The 18,439-nt window shown below is 46.9% G+C and overlaps 1 protein-coding gene across 33 annotated transcripts in view; it reads left to right on the forward strand.

Moving 5' to 3' along the window:
* Positions 1-18,439, forward strand: part of MEGF11 (multiple EGF like domains 11) — a 289,113-nt gene that overhangs the window by 179,342 nt on the left and 91,332 nt on the right. For all 33 annotated transcript variants that reach the window (XR_008311408.1, XR_008311409.1, XM_053272175.1 and 30 more), the window contains 2 exons: positions 13,588-13,834; positions 15,440-15,560. Coding sequence is in view for 31 of the 33 variants with exons in the window: in XM_053272175.1 (XP_053128150.1) it covers positions 13,588-13,834; positions 15,440-15,560 (368 nt within the window). In the remaining 2 variants the exon portion in view is untranslated. The remainder of the gene's footprint in view (positions 1-13,587; positions 13,835-15,439; positions 15,561-18,439) is intronic.

Consider the following 18,439-nt stretch of genomic DNA (forward strand, 5'->3'; position numbering starts at 1 on the left):
TCTCTCTCTCTCTCTCTCTCTCTCTCTCTCTCTCTCTCTCACTCTCACTCTCACTCTCTCACTCACACACACACACAGGGTTTCCTGTCCCCAAAGGGCTCACAGTCTAAAAAAGAAATATGATAGATACCAGAAGCAGCCACTGGAGGGATGGGATGCTGTACTGCGGTTGGACACTAAATCTTACTCTTTTTCACAAGCTCAGGGAATGCCTCTTGTGGCTAAGTAGCCATGTTGTTTTCTTGGCAACCAAGCATGAGGAGCTGTTTCTCAGTAGAATTCCCAGAATGGTAATACAATTACTTGCCTTCAGTGGGTGGTATGGTAGCCTGAACTCAGTGCTGCGATGTAAGGTAGTAGGAGTGAGTGTACAGTGCTGTCTCTTTCAGGAGGCAGCGACTTGCCCAAGGTCATAGAATGACTTCACTGTTGGAGCTGGGGCAGCACTCCACATCTTTGGGGTGAATGTGCCATCAGCTACATTAGCTTGGAGTTCATCCAGTGTTGACATCTCCAGTTTTCTGGTGGCACTGACTGGCTTCAGAATTGATCCGTGTTTGCACTGAATTTTATAAGCAAATTTGTTATCCTAGTTACTCACAAAGCATTTCTGGGTGTCTTTTGATTTGACTCAACCCGACATGGCTCTTGTGTTTAGATGTTTGCTAAGCTACTGTAGGGTTTTCTGAGATTGACTGACTTATTAGTGTTAACCAACTAGAAGACTGTGGGAACCACATCAAATAAATCCAGGTTCTTGCCATGTTGACCCCTGGGCCTTAATATTTTTTCCTTTTGACCTTTTCAAGTAGATTTAATGTGGAAATAAAAGATTATCTATAGCATGAAGCCTCCTTGTGGAATTGCATCATTCTAGGCTTGTAGCGAAGAGAGCAATCCTCTTGCATCTTCTAAACCCATGGACCCTCTGTGGGTTTCATCCCATTAACAACAGCACTGAAAATGAATTTTCAGCATGCCATCAAAGTGGGCAGGATGAGCCTTGAGCCCATAAGGTTGGCTTTCAAATCTTCTTTATCTGAGATCTGTTGGGGGTGATTAAAATAAAAATGGTCATTAAACTGTAGGCAGGGTGGACGTGGGCCTTACAAGTGGGAATTGAACATCCTTTTCAGTTGCCCAGAAATCCCGTGATGACTCTGGAAGGCAGCGGTAGTGTTCCTGTGAATTCTAGCACAGTAACTGAAACTTTGCAAGTTGTGAACTATTTGCAGATGAGCAGAAACTAGTTCTGTGATGCAGACATTCTCAAACTGTGCACCAGGAGAGAACTTCTGACATGCCAGGAGCAATACACACATTTGAATACTTGAATCAGTTTTTGTGAGCTCAAAGAACCTGCCTTCAGAGGAGGCTTTCTGTGGCATCACGGTGCGAGTTGCATTTTTTCCATGGGAGAGGAGAGATTGAAGTCTGTTCCTAATGTTAATATGTTGGTGGTGTGTGTGCGCACACCATGGCTGTTGGATAATGTGTTGAAGTATCGAAATTCCTAGTGGATCTGAAATGGAAGTTACCCCTGCTCTTGGCAGAGGCAGCTTTTATTGTGGTTTTTCTCTTTATTGAGCAGGGGGAGAGTAACTGGCCTTGCCCACCCCCAGCACAGTACTTCCAGTGACTGTTGCTGGTGTCTATCTTATGTTTCTTTTTAGATTGTGAGCCCTTTGGGGACAGGGAGCCATCTTGTTTGTTTGTTATTTCTCTGTGTAAACTGCCCTGAGCCATTTTGGGAAGGGCGGTATAGAAATCATCATCATCATCATCATCATCATCATCATCATCATCATCATCATCCTGCTGTCTGGAGAGCTGTTGCTAGGCAGTGTAGACAAGCTAGATGGGCTAGATGGACCAAGAGTCTGACTCAGTATAAAGCAGCTTCCTGTGTTCCTAAAAGGTATAGGGTGGAAGATCTGCATATCGGAACCCACTGCTAGCTTGACTTGAAACAACTTTTTTCAGATATGTTTGTAAGCTGCCTTGAAGCCCTCAGTGGTAGAGAGGTTGGATAATCCACGAAATAAAGCAAACAAATAAAATCTACCAGTCTTGATGCTGCTTAGTTGAATTCCTTGGAAATCTGTTTCTAAAAAAAGCTGGCCCAGGTGGGTTGAGTTTGTGTTCCTTAGCATATGTCTCAGGTTCCTTTTCAGCATTAAATATAATTTCTATGATCCTAGAATCCCTCCCAGTACCCTGCCAGAGTAGATCTTCTATTTGAAAAGAATTGAACAAGTCAATTATCTGATAATTAAGTACCTTTGAAGCAATTCAGCAAATTGAAAGTGGCAGCTGAGCTCAACAGGACATATCTGAGAAAACTGCAGGAGTCGGTGTGTAAAATAAAGGAGATAAGAATCTGGCATACGCTATGGCTTCATCAGGTTACCTGACAAAGTCCTTTTTTCATTTAAAAACAAAAAATGAGAGATGGAGATGGATAGGAATGTTCTCGCTCTGTACATTATCTCCTGCACATGCATCTCTCTGAATACATGGAACTTCTAGCTTCCCAAGCTGTTCCAGAGTGGATTGCAGAATCCAGAATGGATGTCTTAACCCATCTTTGGCTCTAAAATGGATAGGGTCATTTTTGTAATTGGTTATCCTTGACTTTCCAGAGTCCTTAGAACATGCTCAGTGAGACCTAACGTGGTCTAGCCATCCACAGATCTTGCCAGGATGCACCAAAGGCCTAACAAAATTGGGAGAGGTTGGTTAGACCTTGCTAGGCTTTCTACATGTGCCTAGGTTGCCTCCGTTGTGATGGAGCCATCAGCTTCATACCAAGAGCCTTGAAGGCCTTGAGTCTAGGCCGAGGTGACTCCTAGGCCTTGCCTTTCATGCTGATTCTGGACCAGGCCTGGAACTCGCTGCAGAGCAACAGTTCCCAAGCTTGATCCAGAAGCCAAACTCTCCAACTTGGACCTGAGGACCTATCCTGGTCCAGGCTGTCTCACAATCTCTTCAAAAGCAAAGGCCAAGGATACTTCAGACTCTGGACAGCTCCCATGGCTGGAACTGGGTACTGCTGCATTAGGGCGCTTTCCAGATTAGCCGCTCAACAGCAGCAAAATGCTTCCGTTCAGGCAAATCGCGTTCGAAACCTAAATAGCAAAGCGCCCAGCAGGGGGGAGCAGTCTCACGAAAACTAACAACCCGAAAAAACAGCAATTTCTTTATGCCTGATACACAACGTCATAGCACTATATCGCAGTGATTACATTCAAAACAAGGCATTGGAAATCTGAATGGCACCCTGCTGTCAGTGTAGGGATTGTGGTGTCACAAAACAGGAAGTGTGGAAGCACACTTCCGAGATACGTTGTGACCCCGTTGCAGGGTCTAATCTAGAAAGCACCCAGGAGAATATTGATGTTGTGGTGTCTTTCAGCAGCCTGCTGGGTTCTGTAGCCTGCTGCTAAGGCAAGGTGACTGAGCCCCAACTCTTCCATAGGCAAGCTTTGTTGGTGATAGGGATTTTCCCTGAATTTTGTAGGTATTTGTTCCAGCAATGCTGGCGGCCTCTGTCATGACTAGGAGGAGATATTCAGAGGTCATTGGAAAGGTGATTTCTTTGGGTTTTGGTGGAGATGCTGGTTGGAGACCACACTTCACCTAGCTTGGAAGTCCCAGCATGGGGTTACCTTTTGCCTGAGTCACTGCTGTCTCCCAATTGGTTTCTTCCTCTGGACTCCCGGCCTCAACCCCCATCTGAAAGATTCCCAGGTCTGGGATCATGCTGGGAACTGGCCTGAAACTCTCCCTCACCTCCTGTAGCAGCGAGTTTGGTTTGTGCGGACAGAATCTGGCAATGTGAAGAAAGGAGATGAGACTGTTACCATCTGAATAGCCCGTCAGTCAGCCCTGTGAACTGATCCTGAGACTTTTCCAGAGAAACCGTCCCCTGCTTTTTATGTGTTTTTTTAAAAAAGCGATGCTGGTACTAATGGCTTATTGGCAGAGAAAAGGAACTGTGTATTTAAAGTATCCCGACTACTTTACAAAATGTTAAAAGGACATCAGAAGATTTAAATGCACTTAGAAGAAAAGGCAGCAGCAAGGAATCATGTAGATATCTGAAAACAGTCTTTGAAGTTTTTGAAATATGAAAGGCAGTCGTATTTCAAAGACCAAATAGGCTCGTTGCTTCCCTCATTCTCTTCTGAAACTTTTAGCGAACATAATTGTGTTATATTTCCAACAGGGGAGAAAATCACTTAACCAGAGCACCCGTGAAACGGACACAGTCCTCTCCAGGAGTTACTGCTGTTCCTTAGCCATGGTTGTGGTTTTATAACCGCAGCAAACAAAAAGTTGTCCTTTTAAAATGCGCTGTGATATACAGTTGAAAAGAGAGGCGAATGCCCACGCCAGCGCAGTGTCGCTGTTGCAGATTTCGATGGTAGTTCTCATAAAATAAATTGCTAACTGGCAGCGCTAACCTTTAATCAAGCGTCTCTCTTGTGGTGTGCTGTGTCGGTCCAGGCTGTGGTCCTTGGTCTGTTTAGTGGGTCGTCTTTTTGTTACCTAAATGGGACCTCGCTTTCTGCCTGATCCCAGGCGAGTGTCTTTCAGAAAGTTGTCTTGTTGGCTGCGAGGGTCACTGCTGCGTCTGGGAAGCCTTGCGGCCACAGCGTAGTGGCTGAGCACGTCTCTGCATGCCTCCAGCTAGAAGAGCCTTGGGCAGCGAGGCTAGGAAGAGCCTCCACCTGGGAGACCTGCTGCCAGTACATAGGAACATAGGAAGCTGCCATATACTGAGTCAGACCATAGGTCCGTCTAATTCTGTATTGTCTACACAGACTGGCAGCGGCTTCTCCAAGGTTGCAGAGGCAGGGATCCCTCTCAGCTCTCTCTTGGAGATGCTGCCAGGGAGGGAACTTGGAACCTAGATACAAGCATGACTTGTCCCCTTAGCTAAGCAGGGTCTACCCTGGTTGCATATGAATGGGAGACTAGAAGTGTGAGCACTGCAAGATATTCCCCTCAGGGGATGGAGGCACTCTGGGAAGAGCATCTGCAGGTTCCAAGTTCCTTCCCTGGCATCTCCAGGATAGGGCTGAGAGAGACTCCTGCCTGAAGCCTTGGAGAAGCCACTGCCAGACTGTGTAGACAATACTGAGCTAGCTGGACCGAGGGTCTGACTCAGTATATGGCAGCTTCCTATGTTCCTATGATCTGGATTACCAGTCAGATAATGCCCCATAGGTGCACTTTGGTCCTATGGTGCATGATATGTTCCTATATCAGGAATTCCCAGGGTTTCTTGCAGTCTCCTTGCTTGCAAGTTGTGTTCATCTCCTGCAGTCTCTCTCTCTGTCTCTCTCTCTCTCTCTGTGTGTGTGTGTGTGTGTGTGTGTGTGTGTGTGTGTACAGTAGCAGCACACCCTGCCCCAGCCCAGCCTACAGGAAAGCTACCCATGTGGCCCATTACATGTAGGCTGGATACTGGGCAATTGCCTTTGAACTGGGACTTGGAGACTACCCCACAAAGGCTACAAGGTGACGAGGGCAGCCTTTGAACTAATCATCTGGATAAGCAACCAAGACCTCATTCCACGGGGCAGTAATGTCTACAAAAGTACTAGGAAGCTTACTAAAGGGATGCAGGCATTTCAAATATCCCTTTTTCCTCCGTAATGCTCAAAGTAGCCCATGATTAAAACATTTTAAAAAACCTTTATTTGATGCTTCTGTCTCTAGTTTTTCACTCATCCTTTATGCCTTTACCTTCCAAAATATGACAAGATCATTATGAGACTTGGCCAGCTGAGTTTGCATACATCCCCAACTTTCTATCAATTAGAGGCGAAAACTTCGTATTATTTCTTTCTGCATTATCAGACGGAGAACAGAAAGCACACCTATGGAGAAGAAGTGGCTAAAATGTAATTTATAATGGAATGCGGTGGGACAGGTCTTTGTTGGAGGGAGAGAGAACCCTTTTGAACAGTGCTGAAGAAAAGAAAACTGTGAGGTTCGGAATGTATCACAATAGAATTAGCAATTGCATTTGGGAGAGTCCGTGGCTAATGAGATGGTTGTCCAAGATTAAATTGTGACTGTATTAGCCATGGGTATTATCAGATAGAGACTAGCCAGTTGAGATAGGATCAGTCGGACTGTTCCCTCCAGCATCCAAGGACATCCTTGTCTCTTTAGAAAAATGAAAATGCCATTAACTTCCTCTTCTGTGTAATAATTCATCTCTTTGTGGGGAATTGGCAAAGGCTATTGACTTCCCCCCCCCTCTTGTTTACCTCTCATGAGCTGAGAAGAAGAACTCCAAAGGCGGGAACAAATGATCCCAACAAGCTGCCAGAGAAGTTGGTTAGCTGGCCCCTTGGTCTCTCTGTTGCTCTCTTGAGGAGAGCTGTGTGGGTCACCAACCCCCAGGGAAGGGTCAATGCTAGCATGAAAGATAAGTTAGAGCAGGGCTAGGCATCCGTTGGCACTCTGGCTGTGGGTGAATTACAGCTCCCATCATCCTTAGCCACAATCTATCTCGGCCTCCCCCTGACCTAGAGTAAGGACATAAGTACAGCTTTGCTGGGTCAGCTCCAATCTCATCCAGTTTCCTGTCCCCTCCACCCCCCACAGTGGCCCACCAGATGCCTCTGGGAAGCCCAGAAGCAGTAGATGGAGGCATGCCCTCTCTCTCGCTGTTGCTGCCCTGCAACTGAGATTTGGAGACATCCTGCCTCTGAGCCAGGAGGTAGTCTATAGCCACCAGGACTAGCAGCCATTGATATCCCTGTTCTCCATGAATTTGTCTAAGCCCCACTTAAAGCCATCTGGTGGCCATCACCACATCCCGTGGCAGAGAATTCCATTGATTAATTATGCACGGTGTGAGACAGTACTTCCTTTTGTTGGTCCTAAGTTTTCTGGCTATCAGTTTCATGGGATGACCCTAAGTTTTATAGCAGTCAAAAAGCCTTTGATGAGGAAATTTGTCAAAAGCTTTTCAAAGTCCAAGTATGCTACGTTAACTGGATCACCTTTTATCCACACACCCGAGTCTGGGCATTTTCACATCAATTGTTTGTGGTGTTAGCTCTGTTTACTTATCAGCTTCTTCCTGTTAGCACAAGCGCCATCACCACTTGTGGTCATCAAGTGACAAATGTGTATGTGGGAACATAGGAAGCTGCCATAAACTGAGTCAGACCATAGGCCCATCTAGCTCAGTATTGTCCACACAGACTGGCAGCGGCTTCTCCAAGGTTGCAGGCAAGAATCTCTCTCCGGCCTATCTTGGAGATGCTGCCAGGGAGGGAACCTGGAACCTTCGGCGTGCAAGCATGCAGATGCTCTTCCCAAAGTGTCCCCATCCCCTAAGGGTAATATCTTCCAGTGCTCAGCCTCACACATGTAGTCTCCCATTCAAATGCAAACCAGAGTGGACCCTGCTTAGCAAAAGGGACAATTCATGCTTGCTACCACAAGACCAGCTCTGAACTGGTTGAGTCTCTCCAAACCAAAATTGATCCCTGCACAAGTCTAACCCCATCCAGATTTTCTACAACATCTGTTACCTGTATGTCTCATAGTTACAATGTTCTCACATAAAGCAAAACTTTCTCCCCCCCCCCGCTATATTTGGGATGATGGGTTCCTTAATGGGATCTCCTAAAGTTAGAATGACTGAAAACACATCTGGCTCATGTGGGAAGCTTGTTCAGATAAACCGGGCTTGTTTATTAATGATATACTTTAGAGGTCAAGAGTCAAAGGATTGTTTTTTTAAACCCTCAGTTAGTACAAAATACTGTTGCACATCTCCTAATATCGAAGATGTAGTGATGCATATGCATATAATTTGCTTCAACTTTGTTTGCTGCCTCTGAACAGTTGTCATAACTATGTAAACATGTGCTTGTGTATTTCTTTCTGCTGGCTGATGACTAAAATAAAATTGGACTGGACTGAACTGGAGCTTGCTGCCAAGCTCAATTCAGGGGGATGGTTCGCAGCATGTGAAAGCCCTTCCTGGCCAGGGCCCCATATCTCTCCGTATACTGTTCCCCCATGCCAGCTTTGCTGAAGGTGCCATCTCTGTGCAAAGTGCAAACTGCGGTGTCTAGAATCAGGGCCTCTGCATTAACTGCCCCAACAAGGCTATAGAATGATCTCCCTTCTGAGGTCTGCAGTTCATAGGAACATAGGAAGCTGCCATCTACTGAGTCAGACCATTGGTCTATCTAGCTCAGTATTGTCTACACAGACTGGCAGTGGCTCCTCCAAGGTTGCAGGCAGGAATCTCTCTCAGCCCTGTCTTGGAGATGCCGCCAGGGAGGGAACTTGGGACCTTCTGCTCTTCCCAGAGCGCCTCCATCCCCTGAGGGGAATCTCTTCCAGTGCTGCTCACACTTCTCGTCTCCCATCCATATGCAACCAGGGCGGACCCTGCTTAGCTAAGGGGACAAGTCACGCTTGCTACCACAAGACCAGCTCTCCTCCTTTCTCTGTCTGTTTTTCAGGGGAGATACAAGAGGTATTGCTTTCACTTAGATGTTCCAGTGGCTGGCTTAAGTCTCTCTCTCTTTGGCCCTGGGCTTCTGTTCCCTGTTGTTCTTTAATGTCTGTTTATCTCTGTATATAAGCTGCCATAAGCCTTATAAAGACAATGAAAAGTGTTTTTAAAAATGTTATAAACCCGTCATATAAGAAGAAACTCATGCATCCCCTGTACCCATCACTACTGGCACAATCAGTCAACTGAACTAAACGAAACACCCTCATTTGACTTCTGAGGCTTCATGTAAAGCGTAGAAGTTGATTCCTGGACTTGGCCGGAGCCCACAATGGAGGAGGACGAGCAGCCTGCACAAAAACGGTTTTCTCGCCCTGCTTTCGTGGGAGCTCTCTGAAGAGTCCCCTGCCCTGGGCTTCTCCTGCCAACCCTGCTGGACTGAGCCAAGCTGAGCTGTGGCTAGGAAGTGGGCCCGTGCCAGCTGGGTTGTACAGTATAGCCACCACAGCTAGTGCGCTCTTGCTCTAACGTGGGAGCTGACAAGTCGGCAGATGCTTGGCGGTGGGTGGGTGGGTGGGGAGCTTATCATTTGCTGCTGTTTTGTGGTTCTCAGATTCAATGCCAGATATGCATGCTCTGTGAAAACAATGTTTTAATGAGCGTGACTTCCAGGGTCACACTCATGCATTTTAGAAAAATTAACAGAGAAAGGCCATGAAAATCCTTGGAATTTTAGCAAGCCTTTGCAGAGTGTGTTGGCTGCTAAAATGGGGAGTTAATAGTCCCCATATCCTTGCAAAGGGGTGACTTTCAGAGAAAAGTATGTTTCTTTTTTTGAAAAAAGAGTGTGAATCCTGCATTTTCTTCTCGAATTGAAGTGCTCAAAGTGGCTAACATAAAAACACAATCAAACAGTTTCTAAGAAGCCCCCCCCCCCCCGCCCACCAATCAAATAAACTTAAAATTAAAAGATTGTTGCTTAACTAGATGCAATGTGATCATAATTGGTGATTTTAATAATCGGGCAAAACCTGATGATAGACAGGAGATACCTAACTGTCCAATTGCTTACAGATTCAGCCACACCTCCTTTAAATTCAGAGGAAAAATTACTGCAGACTTTTTTGAGCACAGCTCTAGCATTAGAGCATAAAGCTCTGAAGGTCGACAATGAATTTGATTTCCCCCCAGTTGCCAACTGTAACGTGTATGCAGTGGACCTATTCCCCATACACGGGGTGGCGGGAGGCAGTACACTTTCCCCATCCCTGTTTTCTTAGCAGATTGGCTTGGATGTGGGCTCCCAAGATCCTGAAGACTTATAAGTGTAAATTATTGTTATAAACACCTTGGTGCGATCATGCCATAGTAGCATTTTTGAGGTGATCTCTGTGGAGGCTCAGGCCTAAGATTTTGCGATTTCAGGATTTCAAAATTGATGCTCTCCACTGTTTTAAATAATCAGATTTGGCTTCTTCCCCATTATGGTGAATCCGAGTTAAGCATGAGGTGGGACAAGAAAAAGAAGAAAAATTTTCAGGCCTGCAAAGTTTATTTGTTCTACACGAGTGATGTAGTTTGCCAGTTCAGAAGTGCAAAAGGTGCTGTCCAGGACAGCCCACATGGCCATGCCCATCCCAACAGCCAAAGAAGCCAAGGGAAGTACTGGTGCTCCGTCCCTGCATGTCTTCCATACACTACACCCCTGTCCTACACCCGTAAAAAAGAAGTTGCTGATTATCACTGGGTGGTGGTGTTGCTAATGCAAAACTTTCATAACTTGAACGAGGGGTTGTGCCATGATGCCCAGAAGATCACGGCTACTTGTGACAGGGTGTGTCTTTTTCAAACGAATTTGAGGTGGAACTGTTTGAACCCTAAGAAGTTCCGGTTCAAAGGTTCTCTCTCGACCTCGATGACAGGGCAAAATCCAAAACATCTCACCCCTTGAGCAACTTTGTAGGTCTGTCAGATGAGGCAGATGATGACGAAGTAGAATTCCACCCAGCCAAAATGTTGGTGATTATGGAGAAATACTGTGGTTCCGTATCTGCGTGCAAGGAGGTGGACTTTCTTTGATGGAGGAGTATCTTAATTCGGTCTATGATTTGAAACCAAATGGGTCAGGTTGGGATCCAAAGCACTGATCATGGAGACTGGACTCAAATTGGTCCTGATGGAAGAGGGAAGTACATCCGTCCCATGGCCAGACGGGCTCCTGTGGAGTTTTTATGAGCTTTTTTTCTGACATTCTTGTGTCCCTCCTTTGATGGAATTGTTTAATTGGCATTTAAGAACTTTTCGTATGAATCCTAATTTTAATCAAGGCCTTTTGATATTTTTTCCAAAAAGCGGGGACCTCGGCCATGTGAAAAATTGGCGTCTGATTGTTTTTAGCAAATGTTGACTATCAACTCTTGGCTAAGCTCCTTAACTGAAGGCTCACCAAGGTAGCGAATAAAATTATCATGGATTTTCAGATGAGCGCCGTTGCTGGAGGACAGATTTGTAAATGCCACCCCCCGTGAGCTTTTCCAGTTGGCCAAGATGAACGTGTGGGAGTAGTTGCACATGCTAGGTGCCACCACAGAAAAGACTCTCCTGTGCATCACTAGTGATGTCAACCCCAGTAAATGGCCGATTCTTGTTGGGGGAGACAGCTTGGTCCTAGACTGTCTCAAGGGCTCTAAAAGCTGGACTTCTTAGAAATAAAGTGGTGTCATTGCTGGGCACATTCCAAATCCCTGATTCCTTTGATTTTGATTTTATTGGCTGGTGTGTTTTTTAATCAACTCTCTCCACTTGCCACTCTCAGGCATCTTCTCCTCTCGGGTTCACCTTACTTAATTCCATTCATTATCTGCCTTCCTAACAAGATTAGTATTTTATTTAAATGATAAAAAATTGGCTTTAGAAATGTTCTGGAATGCTTGATTATTCTGGCTGGATTCTGCTCCTTCTGTCTCCTGCTTATATTAGAAGTAAATTAGGGATAAATTCAGCTGCTCCAGGATGCCCTGTGGTGTAAAAGGAGAATGCCCGGCTCTTTTTGGCTGCCGATTGGGCCAAGAAGGCACTCTTCCTTCTCTTTACCTTTTGATGGAATATTTATAAAGCTCCCCTGATACCTCGTGTAAAGAATATAGATTTGGAGGGGGTGGGTGGGCGGGGGGGAGGGGGTGGGTGGGCGGGGAGAGAGAGAGAGCGCTGAAGAAGAAGGTCAAGTAAGCCAGATCTTTTAAGGACACAGAGATTTCAGTTTTGCTCTGTGGAGAATACAGCTTCCTTATTAACATTCTCTCTAGAGCAGGATTCAGGTGATGTGTGTTTTAAGTGTGCTAATGATGCTGTCTCGTTGGGATAACTCAATTGATCACCAAGAACTGTCCAAATGCCTGAGAAAAGCCCAACAGCAGGACTTAATTTCTAAAAGCAAAGACACTGAGACTGCCGATTGCCCAGGAATTGCATTCTCCAGCCTGGAATCCTCCAAAATTCATGGAGAGAGGCTAAAGCTCAGGGATAGAGCACTCGTTTTGCATGCAGAAGGTCCTCCGTTCCGTCTCTGGCATCTCCAGTCGAAGGGATGGCAAAGGGACCCACCCCCCAATTCTGCTCTCTCAGTAGATTAGATAGTACTAGGCAAGATGAGAGCTAGTCTTGTCCTCTTTGCTAAGTAGGGTCTGCCTTGGTTTGCATTTGAATGGGATACTACATGTGGGAGCACTGTAAGATATTCTCCTCAGGAGTGGGGCCACTCTGGGAAGAGCACCTGCATGTGTGCATGCAGAAGATTCCAAGTTCCCTCCCTGGCATCACCAGAGACTCCTGCCTTCAGCTTTGGAGAAGCCGCTGCCAGTCTGTGTAGACCAGGGATTCTCAACGTTGGGTCCCCAGATGTTACTGGACTTCAGTTCACATAATCCCTAGCCCCAGTGGCCTTTGGTTGGGGATTATGGGAGTTGAAGTCCAATAACATCTGGGGTCCCAACGTTGGGAATCCCTGGTGTAAACAATACTGAGCTAGATGGATCAAGGGTCTGACTTGGTATATGGCAGCTCCCTCTGTTCCTATGAGCCCATGGTCTGAGTCAGCAGAAGGCAACTTTATATGCTGCTGAGAGTGGCTGCTTGTGGTTATTCATGTGCTCAAAGACATTCTGTTCTTTGTTGCTCCTTTGTATGCTCATCCTGGGCAAAATGTGCTGGGCTCACACTAAGCCCTGTCCGAGGGACGCTTTTTCAGCTGACAAGGGACATTATGTGGACCTGGCCAGCAGCAGCTGTGATTCCGGCATCCCCTTCCATTGGGGAAAAGAGATCAATCTATCCCAGTTTATTATACCATAAAAACAATGTGTGATGAAGTGGCTGAATTGCCAAGACTTGTTCTCTCTCTCTTTGTTGTTGTAAATCCAGAGGACATGACCACCCTGAGCGCTGGGCAGAGGGCTCTGCTTCCAGCTGGACTGTGCCAGGTCTCAGCTGCTAACTCCCCTCCTAGCCCTGATCTGAAAAGCTACTAGAGGCATATCCAAGTGCCCGTTGGAGTCCATGGGATGATAATTAATATAGGGCCCGCATGTGCCAAGAATGAGAAGACAAGTCCCTGCCCTGAGGGGCCCACAATCTGGAAAATGGATTTAAGGGAGACAATAGAGGAAGGGGAGAGAAACTGAGGCGGAGGGAAATGGGGGGGAATAGGTTGCGTCCGAGGAGGGCAGAGGTTCCCAACCTTGGATCCCCAGATGTTTTTGGATGATGACTTCCCACATCCACAGCCATAATGGTTTGGCCACTGGCAAGGGATGAGGGTCTGGAACCCAAGGTTGAGAACTCCCAGGAGTAGGGGATGGGGACTCTTTCTGCCCTTGCATGTGTGTTTGAGTGTTTTGGGGTGCTCTGCCACCCTTCTCCAAATGGGTTACAGCTGATTACACAGTGCAAGCCTACCCAGACCCCTCTGCACTGATGATGCGACTGGAGATATGTGTCGTCCTGCTGCTTCTGGATTTCCAGGGGATAAAATGATGAGAAGGACACTGATTGGATTTATCGTTCTGCTAAACGGGTGTTTCTTTTCACAGGCTGCGACAGTGACCACTGGGGACCCCACTGCAGCAACCGCTGCCAGTGCCAGAATGAAGCTCTTTGCAACCCCATCACCGGTGCCTGTGTGTGCGCAATCGGTTACAAAGGGTGGCGCTGTGAGGACTTGTGTGACCCGGGAAGTTACGGAAAAGGCTGCCAGCTGAGGTGCCAGTGCCATAATGGAGCGACCTGTGACCACAAGACTGGGGAGTGTCATTGTGCTCCTGGATACACGGGCGTCTTGTAAGTTTTGAGTGATGGACAGGCTTTCCTTGCCTGGTTTAACAATAGTAATCTGTGGGTCATATCTTCAAGCCACCATTGTTTGAAATATATCCAGTGATGGTTCCCTGCTTTCTAGTCTAGACCTGCAGAACTTCTGACCCACCAAACACAATCCCCATGCCACATATGGAGACTCAACAAGGACTCAGTAAACCTTCTCCTCTGCACACAGCAGTTCTCTTTAACTAGCATGGCTAATCGCCATCGAGAGAGCTCTTCTCCTCCATTAATATATGTGACCCTTTTAAAAAGCCTTCACAGCTAGTGACCATCCCTGGATTTTGTAAAAGCAAATTATGTAAGTTAACTGTACGTTGGGTGAAGAAGCCCTTCTTCCTCCCCACCCTTCTGAACTTCCTGTGAATCATCTTAATTGGGTGAGCCCAAGTTCTAATATGATGAAAATGGTTACGTTCTCCTGTAAAGATTTATACACATGGTTGCCCACCTTCGAGGATCAGCTAAGAAATTCACACCACGGCTGCTTCACCATGTGCCATACTCTGCATCAGGAGCCAGGTTCCCAACATATCTTTTTGGGTTGTGCAAATTCTCCTTAACCTATGGCTCTTCCAAATTCTGTATCTCTCTCCATCCTTCCTCCCAACCCATTGTTTGCATTCTTCAGTCTCATGCCCTTTCCCTAAAGTTTTCTTCTGTTTACCCATTCTCAAGTTCTCCCTTGACTTGCCCATATAGAGTCACTCCTTGAGCTGATGTTCTTCTGGTCAGACTCTTGTTCCATTTTATTACATCTATCTATCTATCTAATTTCTTATACCGCCTGATATAAACATCTCTAGGCGATGTACAAATTAAAAACACAAGAAATATTAAAACAGTTAAAATTCACAAAATCACAGATAAAAGTGCATTACATTTAAAAATCTTCAGTTAAAAGCCTGAGAAAATAGGCATGCCTTGAGAGTTTTCCTGAAAACAAACAGAGAAGGGGGGGCTCTTATTTCAACAGGGAGCATTTTCCTTACTAAGCCCTGGGGCTGCCGCAGAGAAGGCCCGGTCCCACCAAACAGGCTGGTGGCAACCATAACCAGACCTCTCCAGGTGATCTTAGTATTTTAGACCATGACCCCCAAGCCTTTGAAAGCCCCTAGAGAAGATGCTGCCTTTGGGACATACCAAAGGGCACTTTTGAGAATGCCTGCTGAGTTGGGGAGTTCAGCACATGGCTTCACACGCCTTGCAACCCAACCTGCCCTCCAAGCAAAACTTGATCTTCAGTAATGAACCTCCAGGAAATTCCTCTTTACTCCTGTGAATCCAAGAGGAGCTTGTCTTTCTGAATAAGGATCTCTTAACTCGAACAAAGGGTTGGAAACAAAAGCAACATTGTTTAGCGCAATAAATATCGGATAACTACATTTTACTGTTGATGTTGTCAACTGGAATTCACTGAGCGTTTGATGATTTGTGTAAATTGCTGCTGCGCTTGCCTATAATGGGCTGCCCTCATGTCGTTGCCTGACATAAATTATTTCTGCCTCTCTCTGTGTTTCGTTCTGGATCCTGCCCTCCCCCTGCCTCCCTACTCCACCTGCAAAGCTGTGAAGAGCCTTGTCCTCCAGGCAGCCACGGCGCTCAGTGTGAACAGCGATGTCCGTGCCAGAATGGGGGCACGTGCCACCACATCACGGGGGAGTGTGCCTGCCCGCCAGGATGGATGGTATGTAGCAGCACCATGCGCCCAGTTGGGCATGCTTCAGCGCAATGCTGCTTGGTGGGCCTCTGTTTGGCAGAACCCAACCCTGGGAGCTGCTTGTAAATGGGAGCTGGATTCAGTGACTGGCTGCTTAAAATGCAAAATATGAGGGGCAGCTACTGGGCATGTTGGCTGTCTTTCAGGACAAATTCTTGGCAACGGGAGGCCCTAGAAGCCAGCATTCCACATGAATGGAGCCAGTGACCTAGAATCCTCTGCAGTGCACGTGGATTCTATCGTAGACGGCTAAGCATGGGAAGTTATAACTGCCTGCATGCCGCCTCCTACGCAGATCCCTTCGCTGAGCCATTCGTGTTCCCCTCTGTTGAACTTGACTGTATCAGAGGAAGGAAGGTATTGGCCCAGTTGTGAGCACAGTGTCTGTGTGCTCAAGTCATCCTAGCTAGAGCGGGTTTCAATTTGGGCTTAGAACATTGATGCGCGAGGTCAGCCTTCTCCTTCTGTGTTAGCTGAACAGTGAGCCCCTGGGGTGTAGTCGATGGGTAGAGTGTGGGAATTTGACCAAATCCTCACTCAGCCATGAAGTTCACTGTGTGACCTCAGGGCAGTCCCTGTCTTTTGGCTCATGAATCTTTTGTTCCTCAGGCTAAGAGACACACACAATAAGAGATGAAATGCATCCCATTTGTGTTTGAGTATTTATTAATTCATCTAATTTACATACCACCTTTCTGCAGTGGGACCTTCAAGGCAGTGCACCTAAATACAAACAAACAAATCATAATTTAAAAGCACAAGCAAAAAGCAGGACCCCAAGAGTCAGCAGCACCACGATCCTAAGCCGCCAAGGCTGTAGGCTCACTGAGAGAGTTGTTTCCACACACCACTTAAAATCATAGATAGAGCAGCACCCTGACTAAATTGCTACTCAGGAGATTACTCTGCAGGACTAATTAATTTCAATTGGGCAACTGAGGAGTGATTTAGTCTGGATGCTGCCCATAGAAGGAGCCCAACAGAGGCGGGAATGCCACAGTCCGGGTACGGCAAAGGAGAAGGGCTTGTTTCAGGTACCCACTGGCCTCCCCAGATGACTTTATGAAAGTAGTAAGACGATGTAGAAAACTGTGTAACTGTGGGAGTCTGAGGAGGGTTTGTTCAGTGTCAGAGGGAACGTCTGAGATGGGTCAGTGCAATTTCCCCCCCTCTGGCATAATCTCATTGATTTCCGCAGAATTTCACAAGTGTTAAGTGGGCTGCTGAGGTTGGCTAATAGGCAGCACATTATCCAAGCCTTTAATTCTGCATGTCAAAGAAGAAAGGCTGAGCTTTTTCCCCCCTCTTTTTTTTTTTTTTTTGAAAAAGAAAGAAAGAATCTAAATCTGTATCAATAATATGATAATTAACTCCCTCTGGATTTGCCAAGGCTTTATTCAGCTGTGCTCCGTTCTCTGGCGTCATTCCATCACTTGACAATTAGCCTGTTGGCAGCCCTGCTCGGATTGCGAGGTGGCAGGGGCAAAGGCCGGGGGGGGGGGCGGATTTTTTTTTTTTGGATAATATCTCAGAAGCCCACAGAGATGATTGGATGCAACACACTGGGATGAGGCGACTTTGCCCTCTTTGGACAGGTGCTGAAATGGGTGTGGGGTATTTGGGGAACTGTCTTGTGGCCGGTACTAACTGGGGTGTGTCCTGTTCTCTCCCTGGATGGCTGGATGGGCTGCTTCAAGGTCTGGCTAGGGGATGGGGTGATAGCTTTCCTCCCTTACGACTAGGGTTTGACCGCCTCTTAAGGAGAAACCACATTCTGCAACAAGCCTGTGATGGACTTTTGCGTGCTGGTTCTTTGTCTCTAAATAGCAGCCACGTGGGGGATCTGGACCTGGACCACATGGTGGCAGAGGAGGGATTTTAACGGTTTGCCCTCGCCAGAGTTCTGATCCAGATTGGGCTCCCTGCTCTTTGGAAGGGGATGGAAAAACACTTGGCCGAAAGCCAGCCATGTGCTTGATGTGACGTGTAGTTTGACTCTTGGCTTCTCCCTTCTCAGGCAAAGGAGTGGAATCTTCAGGGGTTAAGGGCCAGAATTAAGGTCCTTACCTGGTGGGCAAGGGTGTGTTTCTCAGGAAAGCTTCTTTGCCATCCTGAAGGATGAGTGCATTGGCCGGTCATGCAGGAATGGTGCTCCGTGGCTTGAGCAGATGCTGTTGGCTCCTCCTCTTTAACATCCAAGCCCCGCCCCTGACCTGCCATGTGCCGCTTTCTGCCCTACCAGGTCCGGACAACTCCTATTCTAGGGGCCAGCCCTGAGCTCCTAGGCCCTGCCCCATGTTTCAGGATCAGACCTTCAGGAGACCTGTAGCCTTACTTAGTCTGATGCCTGCGTCACTGACCACACACAAATCATACTAGCCTCCTATGGCTTGTCTGAGCACAGCCTCGGAGCTGACCTGCCATGGACCTGTGGCACACTCCTGTCCCACAGATAGGTTGCCCATCACTGTGAAGCTGATAGTGACACCCGACTGGTACAGACAGGTGTGGGCTTGTGGGCACTGCTTCAGTTTTTCATAGGGACCTCACCAACCAGAGCCAGGTGCAAGGCGTGGTCACAGGATGAAAGCACAGGGTGGTGCCTTTGAACCCATAGCAGAATTGAGTTTCCCCCTTTAGTCTTCTTCATTTCAACAGCCCTGTTTAGACCAAGAAATAAGCCTGTTTCACACGGCTATTGTTAAAGGAGCTGTGAGGCAGAAACCCTTGCTGATCTGTTGCAAATCACCCAAAGAGTTTCCCGTAGCTCTGCTTATCCCTGGCCTAAGAGACGGTTTCCTTCAAAGTAAAAACTCCATAAAGAAAATGCATTTGAAATGTGTGGG

The sequence above is a fragment of the Hemicordylus capensis genome, chromosome 10, assembly GCF_027244095.1.
Source record: "Hemicordylus capensis ecotype Gifberg chromosome 10, rHemCap1.1.pri, whole genome shotgun sequence".
Lineage (NCBI taxonomy): Eukaryota > Metazoa > Chordata > Lepidosauria > Squamata > Cordylidae > Hemicordylus > Hemicordylus capensis.